This window comes from Rhinichthys klamathensis, unplaced genomic scaffold, assembly GCF_029890125.1.
Source record: "Rhinichthys klamathensis goyatoka isolate OS25496 unplaced genomic scaffold, OSU_Roscu_1.1 h1tg000135l_1, whole genome shotgun sequence".
Taxonomy (NCBI): domain Eukaryota; kingdom Metazoa; phylum Chordata; class Actinopteri; order Cypriniformes; family Leuciscidae; genus Rhinichthys; species Rhinichthys klamathensis.
Genome location: NW_026606670.1, coordinates 1,551,309 through 1,565,090, shown reverse-complemented (window position 1 = coordinate 1,565,090; position 13,782 = coordinate 1,551,309). Strand labels below are relative to the sequence as shown.

General features: G+C 37.2%; 1 protein-coding gene across 4 annotated transcripts in view; it reads left to right on the top strand.

The window, feature by feature from the left end:
- khdrbs2 (KH domain containing, RNA binding, signal transduction associated 2) overlaps nucleotides 1-13,782 on the top strand; it is a 71,863-nt gene that overhangs the window by 28,280 nt on the left and 29,801 nt on the right. For all 4 annotated transcript variants that reach the window (XR_008807596.1, XM_056257180.1, XM_056257181.1 and 1 more), the window contains exons 3-4: nucleotides 2,751-2,867; nucleotides 9,252-9,398. Coding sequence is in view for 3 of the 4 variants with exons in the window: in XM_056257180.1 (XP_056113155.1) it covers nucleotides 2,751-2,867; nucleotides 9,252-9,398 (264 nt within the window). In the remaining variant the exon portion in view is untranslated. The remainder of the gene's footprint in view (nucleotides 1-2,750; nucleotides 2,868-9,251; nucleotides 9,399-13,782) is intronic.

Sequence of the window (13,782 nt, the reverse complement as noted above, 5' to 3'; positions counted from 1 at the left end):
CCCATTTCTGGACTTTTTTATCCTGTTTCTTAATGTCTTATCCCATTTAGCGTGTGTTTTGTAAAATGGTGTGTCAAGTTAAAATATAGTGAAAAATAGTGAGAGTGTATATTTTCTCTCTCTCTCTCTCTCTCTCTCTCTCTCTCTCTCTCTCTCTCTCTCTCTCTCTCTCTCTCTCTCTCTCTCTCTCTCTCTCGCTCTCTCTCGCTCTCTCTATGAATATCTTGGATATATATTTAAATCATGACAATAGTCTTAGCATGTTAATGAATATTAAAGTCCCCATGAATTCAAAATTGACCATACTTACTTTGTTTGCCTAAATTGATCGTTTTGTGGTGAACAATTCATCCATGTAAGTCAATCCACACAAAAAATTTTTTTGGCTTCGTAATCTCTAATCAAAACCTGAAAATTCCCCTCCCCTCTGCATTGGAGGACCTTCCCTGATGACGTAGGTTTAACGTTTTGGGTGTCTGCTTAACATCCGTAACCACGCCCCTCCAACTGACAGTAGACAGGCTGAATGAAAACACCTACTTTTCTAGATCCAATCAGGTGCTAGTTGGGAAAAAAAGCCACACCCACTATTTTGCCTCATTTAGTATTCCGTTTCTCTCGGAAATACGTCACAACACTGGAGAAAAGTCGTTTGCAACTTCCGGTTCATGGGGACTTTAACATGCTAAGCAGTGTTAATGTATTTGGTCTGTTGTCATCATGCTGCTGCAGAGCAATGGACTTGCTACTGGCAAAAGATACACTGACACACTGCTGTGAGCAGTGTTGGGAAAGTTCATTTTCTACATGAACTAGTTCAAAGTTCAGTTCGCAAATTTTAAAATGAACTAGTTCAGTTCATAGTCCATACTTCAAAAAAAAAAAATTCCATATGTTGCTGCGAGCTTTTTTTTAATTATTATTATTGCCACAGCCCATATACAACCACAGACAGCAATTATTTTATCGACGGGCAAAGTTTGCACAGAAATGTCAGATTTTTCCCATCCTCACCGACCTTGTCATAAAACTCGTTTAAATGATCATACGACGCCTCCTCGCTCGCTGCTTTGTCATCTACATGCTGCTTTTTGTCTTGATGACGCATGCGGCGGCCACGGTGCGACACTGGTGGCTGGTGTTGCCAGATTGGGTGTTTTTTTCGCTACATATTAAGGGCTCTTTACGTGCGTTTTAGCCGGGTTTTCGCCTGGAAGGCTCTATAGAAATCTGGCACCCTATTGAACGAAGTTAAACTGAGAGAGCGTGCGTTCACAGACACCACAATAAACGAGTTCACTGTAACGTTCATCAGGCAGTAATTCAGTACGTTCAGTTCACGTTCGCCCAAAATATGAACGAGTTCATGAACTATCGTTCATTGAACGCGTTCAGGCACAACACTGGCTGTGAGTATGTAAGTAATGCTGTTGCTGCATGAATATGCATACATAAATCCCACAGCAGATCTAGACAGGTGGAGCTGGGGATGGTGGAGGGTTTCAGGGGAACTCTGATAGCTCGCTGCAGGGCTACCTTACAGCAACCTGAACCAGACTATTTAAATGTTGAGCAAGCAATCTCATTGGCTGCAGGATCAGCAGAGGCCAATCAGTTTGTGCCATGTGGTAATGATGTGATTGCTTGCAGTACCTGTCAGCCTGCGCCATATAGAGTTTTATGACTGAACTAGATACATGTGTGTGTATATATATATATATAACTGATATAGGGATCAGAATCTGATGACCAGAAACAACAATCTGTTTAGATGCATTTTCAACATCCAAAAGATCACTATCTTATTCTGTTTTATTGTCCTTAGTAAAGACAGTGAAAAATGCCTTTTTAAAAGGTTTCTCAAAAACATATTAAATCTAAAGTGAATTTAGAGGTGCTGCTGGCTAAGGGGATTGTGGCAATACATCAGAAAAAGTGATGAACACTGAACATGAGCAGACGGTGATGAAGTGACACTGTTATAAAGGGAATTTGATGCATCATGTTATACAAGGGCACTTTTTCTTACAATGGCAGCATTTATTGACTACTTAAGATTTGTTATCATGGGTATTAGACAATCCTCAGCAGCCCAAATCTGATTGCAATGTGTAAGACTCTGTAAATCCTTGAAGATACAGTTATGATGCACAGATGCGAGTAAAATAACAGAGAAAGGGTGAAAAAAAAATTGTGATGACCAAGTGTTCTCAATGACCGCTGATCTGCTGTGCAACCGAAATGTTAGTTGCTGCCCCAAGGCAGTTGCTGGATAGCTCATCATCTGGGTAGTATTACTTGAATCCCCATTGGAAATGAACTCATTACATTATGCCTCATTCAAGCATGGACTCCTGGATAGTTTTGAAGATCCCTTTTGGCATTTGGTACATGTTATAATATCTCTGAAATCAGTGGAGCCCAACCACTGACCCCAAACATCGATTAGACACATGAGTGGCTACAGTGCCCTACAGAAACAGGTGTAGACTCTCACATCTTTTTTAATCGTTTCTGACAAACTTCTTTTTAAAAAAAAAGTTAAAACGGCGGAAAAATACGCTTGATCGACGACTGCCACAGATTTAATTTTAAACCAAAAAAAGAATTTTTCATTCTCTCACTGTAACTGGTTTTGTGCATGATGAGAAAAAGCGAATGTTTTTTTTTTATTATTGACTGTGAGGTAACTGAGGCAGAAGCAGGCAGTGTGAGAGACCAACCTATTGCCTTTTCTCTCCTTATTACAGTTTAATTTTGTTGGGAAACTGCTGGGGCCCAGGGGCAATTCCATGAAAAGATTACAAGAGGAAACGGGAGCAAAGATGTCCATCCTCGGCAAGGGTTCAATGAGGGATAAAGGCAAGGTAAGATGACTGGCAACAACTCTCTTTTTTCAGCATGTGTACTGTATAAATTTAATGTTTCATTACTGTTTTGAGAATTGTTATTATTGACATTGATTTGTTTGTAAAAATAAATGCCATAACTAAACCAGCATATTTTCAGATATTAAGGGCCAGATTTACTAACAGCTTGTGCCAGCACAAACCTTCTTTTGGCTTTAAAAACTAGTGTCAGGATTTACTAAAGACACGCAGTGAAACATTAGCGGTGAAAAGGCGTGGACAGTTGTTTTTGCAGCTGACCTTATTGCATATGCATTTGTAAGAGTTTCCATTTAGACACAAAATTTATGGGAGGAGCGTATTTAAATGGATGACCCAAGGTGATTTCCTAAGGTTTGCTGGTCAATTTACTGGTATTTGCGCCATTTATTTACTGACCAAAAAAGCATGTTGTGGCGAGCAGGACGAGGCCGAGTGACGTGAGAGAGCGGCGCGAGGCCGGTGGCGTGAGTGATAATGAACGACACCTGTGAGACGCACCGGTCTCGCATCTCTCACGTCACTCGGCCTCGTCCTGCTCGCCACACATGTCTTAAACCAAACGCTACTTTGTGCTGCTCTTGATAGATTGCATTGGTCATTATGGAAATGATCCGGCTATGTCTGTGTTCTTTAATTTGTGCGTCGTCAGTAGATCTTGCGCAGAACTTTCCATTCCCATCGGCGCTTTTATGGGATTGCGCTCTCATGCTAATTTGCCCTGTTTAGTAATCTGGCCCTAAATATCTAAACTAACTACTTATGGCAAAAGCAAATTACCTGAATTTGATAAGAGCTGCGTTAAACCATTTGTTGTTTTTTGTCTATGAGAAACTAAAATAGCTTCTAGGAAGCCTATTTCCACCACATAAGAAAAAATAAATCTTACTTGGTAAATCATAATTCATAATTATAAGATTTAAAAATAATTAAAGTCATAATTGTGATTTTTTTTTTAATCTCATGATGACTTTTTTTATCTCATAATTATGTCTAAGAATAATTATTACCTAGTTTGTCATAATTTATTACATTTTATGTCATAACGATGATTTAATAAAGCATATTTTTTTCCTCATGTGGAGGAAATGGGCTTCTAGAAGCTTGTACATGCCATGCACACTGCATTTATTCCAGAGCAGAGTGCTTTATCCCTTAAATCCTGTAAACCTTTCATTTCTGTGAGTGTAACAAGCATCAGAGCTGACAGAGCAAAGTGTGAGAGGACGCTGAGACTGAAGATCATTACCTGCACATATGCCCCTAGATAGAGGAGGAACTGCTGTTTTAGCATTTACTGACGTTGTACACATTCTTGAAAAGAGAAGTATACATCACAAATAATAGCGCACTGACCTGTGTAAAGTACAGCACATGGACTACCACAATAACTGAATGATATTTGCATAAAAGAGCAGTTTACTCATTTCATTGTCAATGTTTTTCGCCCATGAGTGTGGGTAAATGATTAAACATTGACTCACAAATTGTGTAATTTGGCCGAAAATAAAGCCTGTTCTCTCTCATTCAGCTCAAAAGCTGTCATGAAATGGTTTGAATAGCACAGTTTTCTTTCTTGTGTTGACATATTTCCTATTGAAACAGAAAGTTGGGGACATATAGAAGGGCTTTAGTTCGGACATTGCAGTAAGGTGTCTGATAGGCTGATGAAAATATAATGAGGATATATGCCTGTTAGTGGAACATGTAGATTTTTTTTTGATGATTTTCCTGTGCATTTTACTACATTACTCAAATACTCATGGATTAAAATCAATTTTGATTTCATAGGGTCTTTGAGTGTTAATATAACAACTCCTCAGACTTGACAATAATCATAACACCCTAACAGACTTATGTTTTGTGTTTTGGAAAAAAATGATCAGTCTTTGTTTGGAGGATCAACTAAATCCCTGTTATAAAAGAGCTATTGAGGCTATTCACTATATGGATCTTTCTCAGAACTATTTTATACGTGCTTTGGATTGAGCGGTGGTGAGTGAAATGTTCAGCCAAACAGCTGCCCTAAGAGACATGCTGGTCATTTACCTAGCCAGAGAATCGTTCCAAATTTAATATTTCTCGGTTTGCTGCTCCTATCATCTCATAATAGGCCATCCTGAATTCCCCAGTTCAATAAATTTTTCATTTTAATTTAATTTTTATTGAATGTTAACTCCATTGAATTAAAAACATTCATATCAAGCAAATATTAGTTTTCTTTCATAGTGTATAAAATAGAATGATTCAATAAGCAAAGCAAGGATGTGTGCTACATCGATTTTTCCTGCTGTTAAGGGGTGTAGTTAGGCACAACTGAAGCATGGAGACGTGGCATATTATTATAGCATTCGGTTGATGTGTGCATGTTGAATGTTGTTCAACCAAGAACAAAACTTTTTTTAACGACGCAAAGATAAGAATTAAACTGAAGTATTGTTTTCTGAAGATTTCTACAGTCACCAGTAAATTTCTGTTTGTGCGATCAGCAATGCATTTACAGTTACCTGAGATGAATTATTTACACAAAATCTGAATCTGAAAAGTGTTCAGAACTTGTTAGAGGAATGAAATGTAGTATACAATGCAAAACCCTGTGTCTTGTTCACATACCACCTGCAATCTATTTTAACCAGGTGCTACAAGTATGCTTTAGCGCTGTGATTCTTTTCAGCTCAAAAAAACTTTTCGGTAACGCTTTAGATTACACCCCGGAAAGTACTGTGTAATTAAGAGGAATTTACAGAGTAACTTTCGGTAATTATAGTGTACCTATAAAGTACTTGCATGTAAGGGAACAATATGTAAAGTTTGGGGAATAAAGGGGTAACAACCAGGAGAATTAAAAAAATATTTATACTGTAAGTATTATAGAACTAAGGGGAACTTATTCTACTATTATGATACAACAATCTTACATTTGTGAGCAATTTAGCGAGAACACTGCGTACCTTTTTGTAATAATTGTGTACCAATACAAACTGTATAGGCTTTTTTTTAATTACACAGGGTACTATGCATTTATACTTTTATTTATTTATTTTTTGATAGCAAAAGTGCAGATGTTTAAGTTGGGCTATCATGTTTCAAGGCAAGAAAAGCTAAGACTATTGCAATTTTTTTAAATACTGGGAAATATATCTTGTTTGATGTGGTTACAGGGTAAGTGGTGCTTGTATAATAAATAAAGTTTCCGAGTCAGTGATATAAGATTGTGTGTATGCATTTTTATTGTTACCCTGTAACTACATGGAACAAGAGGGTAACAAGCACCACTTTAATTTACGGCCCGCAATGTCACACTTAGCCTGTAACTACATCGAACAAGGGGGTAACAAGCTACATGAAACAAGAGTATCTTTCCACAATATTTAAGCAAAAGTTGCAATAGTTTTCGTTTTCACTGCACTTTTGTTAAAAAGATTACATTTTAAAAATTACAGGGTACATATCTATGCATTTATAAAGCCTATACAGTATGTACTGGTTCATAAGGTACGCAGTGTATGTTCTTGCTAAATTGATCCCAAATATAAGATTGTTATATCATAATAGTAGAATATAATACTTCGAGTATAAATATTTTTTTAATTCTCCTGGTTGTTACCCCTTTATTCCCCAAACTTAAAATATTGTTCCCTTATACTTATATTGTAAGTACATTATAGGTACACTATAATTACCGAAGGTTACGCTGTAAAATTGCTTTAATTACGCAGTACTTTCCGGGCTGTAATCTAAAGGGTTACCAACTTTTCTAGTTAAATTAAGCTCTATAAAATGTGCCAATTTGATTTTTTTAAAATCAGACTTTTTTATTTTATTTTTATTTCCTCATTTGCATGCACACATATGTGTGTCTGTGTATTTGTGGCCTTGCGTCCATTTCTACATTTGCATCGTTGCAAACTGCAATCACGTTGTGCATGCAGCCCCAAGTTTACCATTATCTGATTTACATAATTCCTTAAGTGAATTGTGTGCTCAAGCAATACAGATAGCATGCAAATAAAAGATTCTTTTATGGCCGTAATCCTTTCTTAATGAATTACCTCTCAGACTTTAAACATACATTATGCATATTGTTTAAAATCTGTCCTCATTGCAATAACTTCATAGAAACAAACAAGACCAATGTCTTATGGTCTTATTGACAAATGTCTTGTATCGTTAAATGCTAAAAAGGTGTCCAAAGAAACAAATGAGACAGGCATATGCATTGTTTTTTTTCCAAATAGCTGTGTGGGGTTTCTACAAGCAGACAGAGTGTTCTTTTTTAAGCTTTATAAACACTTTTCACTGGAATTTCACACTCTTAACAATGCAGATGAACCGTGGTCTGAAATCTATTTAAATTTATGGCAGAACTCAAACAAGAGCCTGTTGGATTGTTTTAAATCCCAAAGGCAATCATTAATGCAAACATATTCCATTATAAAGAGTCACCTTGAGCTAGTACAGGTTTGTTATACATATGAAATTAAGAGTCTGCCTTGCATCTTTATGGCCATAGATTTGTCTGTGCAGTATCTGAGAGTCCTACTGAGGTCTTCGTATAAAAGGCTCTCCTCATCCAGGGTTTAACAAAGCAAGAAATATTGCATTTGGAATGAGTCCCTGGGAAGGTAAATGAACAGCATGTGTCTGAGTGCAGCAAATTGGCAGGAATTTGGCCATTACATTCACCACCATGCAAAAAGACATCTGTGTATCACAAATCTTAATCTGGGGATAGACACAAATGTTATAGCAGAAACATTCTCATATCCTTAATTTTTATGTAAGAAAAAGAAAAGCCAGTGTTTATTATGGCCAACATGGCTTTTCCATGCCTTTTAGGAGTAGATTTTATTTAGCTCTATAAGATTTTGTTTGAATGTTTCAAAACTGAGCTCTTTAACTCCGTAGGAGTACTGGATAACTGTCAAGCTTATAAGTGTCAGATTCACTATTTGTACTTTACTGGGAATAAATATGAGGAACCCTTCATTTTGTCATATTTGAAGAGGATTCTGCTATGCTTAGACATGCTTACTTGAGTGCCTTTTGAAATGCATCCTGGGAGTCAGGCCTACCTTTTGAAACAACAGAACATTTTCTTCGTGGATTGACATGAAAGGAAAGTTAAAGCTTTCAGACTTGAAACCGAACAAATGTCATCTGACGAGCAGTTTTCAAGCACTGGAAATGAGGCGGCAGCCTTTTCACCGTCTCCTGCCTCCACTTCTGTCTGTCTGTCCATTTTTAAGTCAATCTGGAGACACACACACACAGTGCCAACGCCTACACACATATATTTGTGTCTACTCACAAAATTACCGTCTGAACCATCTCATCTGCACAATTCGTCAGCTGCCGTATACCGGAGCCCAATGTTGTGAAAGCTTAAGTGTCTCCTGACCTTTTGTCCATGGAAAGCATGATGGAAAAAGTGCTTGGGTCACTTTGACATGATACAGAGATGGCATCGGTAAGTGTTTATTAAAGCTGAAGGGGCTGCAAGGGCCCGTATCAGTGATCAGGCTTCTATGTCATCAAAGCCCTTCTGTCTTTAAGAAGCCACAGCCGAGCGGTAATCAACATAAAACAGAAACGCTGTCTGCCGTAATTACAAGCTTTCTGAAGTTTCAAGTTTTATGAAGAGCCACAGAACACCTTCAGCAATCAGAGAGAATTGAAAAACCGAATACCTCTATGAAATATCACCCTTTTTTGCTTTTCCAATGGCAGGATTTAATCAGAAAGGTGACAGTGTCAATTTATTTCTGACAAAAAGCCCTCGGGCAGATTTAAGCATAATGATTTGAATCTACGTACCCATTAGGCCTATCTCTGTTACAGAGTAAAGGTGTCGATAGGTTCCATTGTTCACAAAAAAAAAAAAGACTTTGTGACATTTTGTTGAAATACATTACAAGACTATCATCATCATCTTAAAAAGAGCTTCTTTCATAAGGGGATAGTTTACCTAAAAATTTCCATTCTGTCATTTTCATGTTGTTCCAAACCTATATGATTTCATTTCTATAGTGGAACAAAAAGATATTTTGAATTTTTTTATTATTTTTTTGTGTGTGTGCACACAATGAAAACCAATGTGGTCCAGTGTTGCTACAATAAGTCAGTCAGTCAGTCAATAATTGTTCCACAAATGGCATACAGGTTTGAAAAGAGATAAAGGTATAAGTATGACAGAATTTTCATTTTTGGGTGAACTATCCCTTTAATGCCTTTCCAGTTCACTCTCAGTTCAAAATATGCATAATACGGTTTGGAGGAAGAAAAGCTCTCTTTATCTAATTCATTAATGATATGATTAATTCTTCACACAGAATTCCTGACTTGATGTTTTTCCATCCCTAGGAGGAAGAGCTGAGAAAAAGTGGAGAGGCGAAATACGGCCATTTGAGCAACGATCTTCATGTTTTAATTGAAGTTTTCGCACCACCTGGAGAAGCCTATTCCCGCATGAGCCATGCCCTGGAGGAGATTAAGAAATTCCTTGTTCCAGTAAGTTTATATACTTGAATTCCTTGAAAGAGATGGTGAGCTGGAAGCCAGGATGAGATGAGTACACTAACCAAAGCTGAACTCTAGTGCTCTCCTGCATGCATAAATTTGCCTATGTTTAATGCAAGGGGAAAAAGAGATTATAGAGTTATGCATATGATTATATATGAAATAATTGTATGTTTAATATGTTGGAATTGGCTGAAAATGCTGCTAGTTTCTGATGATATCTTTTCAAAATTAACTTCAGCCTAGATTATGATTTTTTTTTTAATGTATATATTACCACTGTTTTAAAGTTTTTGGGTCAGTATGATTTTTTCTTTTTTTTATATAATTAATACTTTTATTCTTCAAGGAAGCATTCAATTTTTCAAAAAGGACAGTCAAGACATTTACTGAAGATTTTTCCAAAAGATTTCTATTTCAAATAAATGCAGTTCTTTTGTACTTTCTGCTTATCCAAAAATTGTATCACGGTTTCCACAAAAATATTAAGCAGCACAACCGTTTTCCACTGTGATAATAATAAGAAATGTTTCTTGAGCACCAAATCAGAATATTAGAATGATTTCTGAAGGATCAAGCGAGTTGCTGAAAATTCAGCTTTGCCATCACAGGAAACATATATTAAAATAGAAAATTATTTTAAATTGTAATAATATTTCACAATATTATTGTTTTTACTGTATTTTTGATCAAATAAATGCAATCCTGGGGAGCTTGAGACTTCTTTCTAAAACAATAAAAAATCTTACCGACCCCAAACCTTTGAACAGTATACTCACTAGCTTATTTGTTAGTAATATTAATGATTAGTCATATTCATTAGTGCATTTCATTTTCATGGGGGGGCACACTTTTTATGATCTACAAAACAGGCAGTCACAAAAACAATAACATCCCCTATTTAGTCTAATATAACTGAAATAGACCAAATTCTATATTTAAACAACACCAAAACACAAAATATTAAGTTTCTGATCATAGGCGGAGGGTGAACCAACACCATGAAAATAATGCCTTATTTGCATAGCCTAACTGCTTATTATAACGAGAGGATTTGCGCGCGCGTAGATCTAATCCACTCACCGCTCAAAACACCGGAGTTTAGCCAATATTCTTTTATTACGGAGAAAACTGATCCTAGACCAGCATTTATGGACAGCTTTTCCCTCTAAAAGCAATCAGAAGTAAATGGAAGCTTGTTTTCGCCACGGAATAAACATTTTTTAAAGATAATTGCGACTTTTTATCTCACAATTCTCACATGGATTTCTCTCAATTCAGAGTTTTTCTCACAATTCTGACTTTATAACACGCAAATGTGACTGTATATCACTCAACTCTGACTTTATAACTTGCCATTTTGATTTTATATCACGCAATTCTGAGAAAAATTACCTTTTTTTTTACGTGGAAACAGTAGGCTGTTTTTAGCAGGCAAATGAATCAGAAAATTCAACAAGCCCGCTTGGCCAGGGGAAGGTAAGCCTTGCGCAGAGTTACACGCTCCGACTAATTTTCATATTTCTGAAGACAATGTGTTATTTAAAGTTACAGAGATTAGTGCACCTGTGTGCTAAATGCTGCTGACGACATTTCGTTATGGAATACGTGGATACGTTTTTTTGCTCTCAATAGTAAGTTTGCTCAATGACCATATGATTAGGGGGCACGTTGTGTCATCTGGGGGGGCACGGCCCCCTAATGCCCCCCCTTGGCGACGGGCCTGATTGTGCCGCTTTACATCTTAAGTGAGAGAGAGAAGCAACGCGCATAGAACGGAGAGGGCTTAAATTAGGCTCTAGATAAAAATATCAGAGGATGTAGCGCTGAAAGATCATGACCGTAAACGACCCTGAGCACTTGTGGTGTCAACCGCTCCGTTGTTTTGACACGCTGCTCAATTTAAACTGTAGAAATGCTAAAATGACGCAGTTATGTCCCACTGTCCGGATGGATCCAAGCCGGGGTCCTTTTCGCCAAGTGAATACCACTCCTATAAAGTCTAAACTATAAATATTAATGAAGCAGTATGAAGTGTTTGCCTCAGGAAGGAAGTGCTCAAGGAGAGATTCCCTATATTCGCCTCTTGGGCCACATCTTTGTATCATCCGCACTGATCTGGTTACTTCCTCCATATGTATTTCTGTCAGTGGTGAACCATGTTTTATCTTTATGGCCACTGTGGAATACCAATTAGATAAGTTTTCAATCTCAATAGCTCTGTTCCAAAACATAGTGAGCTAACTCTGTACAGTCTGTAGGCACGCTTCTGACATAATTATGATGCCTCCTTTTTTCAGCCAAATTCTAAGGAACTGCGTGTATCCATTTCAGTTAGCATACTGCAATAAAAGCAGCTGCGTATGTAGGCAGCTCATTAGGGTTTGAAGCTAATGTCTTGATGTCTTTCCTTCTTTGAATGTGTTTATACATTTATCTTTGTCAGAAAGCTTGATTCCTGTCAGGATTAAAGGACTGTGCTGGCATCTCAAGATGGTGCACTTTGAAGTGGTAATAGTATCCAGGCAGCCATGTGAATTAAAATATTTCTTGATATTTTACAGCATTTGTTTTATAGAGACATGGCATTACAAATTCACTATGGCCCATTTGTAATTAAGAATTTTGCTATGCCCCTTAATTCCACTGAAAACAAACCTTAATGCTATGGCACACATGACATTCTAGTGAATTGTGTGCTTCTGACTTTGTTGCAATAGTTTCAGGAAGCCCTTTTCTGTTACAGCATCACAATGCCCTTGTGCACAAAGCACAGTCTATTAAGAAATGTTTTTCTGAGTGTAGTGGGGAAGAATTTAACTGACCTGCACCAAGCTCAGACCTGAACACCTAGCCACTGTGACTGGGATGAATTGGAACACAGACTGTGAGAGCCAGAACACCTCACTCAACATTATTACCTGTCATTGGTGATGCACTTGTGTCTGGATTGGAGAAAATCCCAGCATCCATGTTTTAACATCTGCTGGAAAACCTTCCCAGAATAGTGGAAGCTTTTAGCAAGGGGAGACTCAACTCCCCAATAATGCCCATGGTTATGAAATTAAATGCTCAACACTACAGATTTTTAAATGGATCCTATTATGCTTTTCCACTTTTTCAACTTTAGTTAGTGTCTAATGTTGCTGTTTGAGCATGAAAAAGATCTGCAAGGTTACAAAGCTCAAAGTCTACTCCAAAGGGAGATATTATTATATTAACAGAATCCCCTTTTTAAGAACTAGCTACAAAGCGATTTTCCCGGATCTTATGAAGTCACAATTGTACTAATTTAAATAATCCCCGCCCACGGAATACACAAAAAAGGGGACGAGGCCTGGTTGAGCTGCATTAGAGAAGACATTGTTCAAAGAGACACTGTTTTTTCCAAAACTAATTTTTTTGACCTTCCTAAGGCTGACGAACTTAGATTGGTTAACTTATTTCCTGAACATTATAACCCCAAACGTTTATTTTATGGAGAACAACTTGTTTTTTGTTGCTTTTGTAAGCTCTCAATTTTGTAAGACGGTGGCCACTCCTTAGGACAATTAACCATAGTTTTGTGATCGATTACTGTTTGTATTACCTTAGTTTTCCTACAAATATCACGATTAAATGGTGAATAACATCGTATCTATAATGTATAACAAAATGACAAAAAACATACCACTTTGAAACGTCCTGTGAAATCCTTACTTGCAAAGTCTTTGCATGAAATCCGTTCTGCATGATCCTCTTGTTCGTTAACATTGTCAGGGTCTGAATCGGCTCGAATTGGTTTGAAATTGACGCCATCCTCAATATCGACACTAGAGAAGAACTTGCAGTTATGGAGGGCGAAACATTTCTCGAACATGCTTAATTTGTTTGTAAATCTATATCATTCTCATACAATAAAGCCGCACACAGATTACCTGTAGCTCTGGATTAAATTGCACTATGAATTGTGAAGTTCCATTTAATCAATTTTATAATTCCAGTTAAGCAATGGTTAACATAGTATAAATATGTTTTTAAAAACCAAACAAACAAAATGCCTTTGCAGCCTGGACTACTGATAGGCCCAAACCTTTGTTGATAAGGCCTACAGAAAGCCCATTATGTGAATAGGATTACGCAACCTCACACATTGCCTCAGAAAAGGAGTGAATCATGCAAAACGCAGCATCTTTAGTAGGTGTGAGTGGGTTCTCCTCAGCGGCAGCACTGTACGTCTATTGACTGTAGTCTCATTAAGAAGGAAACTGGGTAACTGATTTTGTAGGATTTTGTAATTTACCATTAATACATGAGAGGATGTAGACACTCGTACAGAGACTTAGAAGCAAAAACAAGTTAATTCTATTTTTTTTTATATAGCTTGACCGGCTGA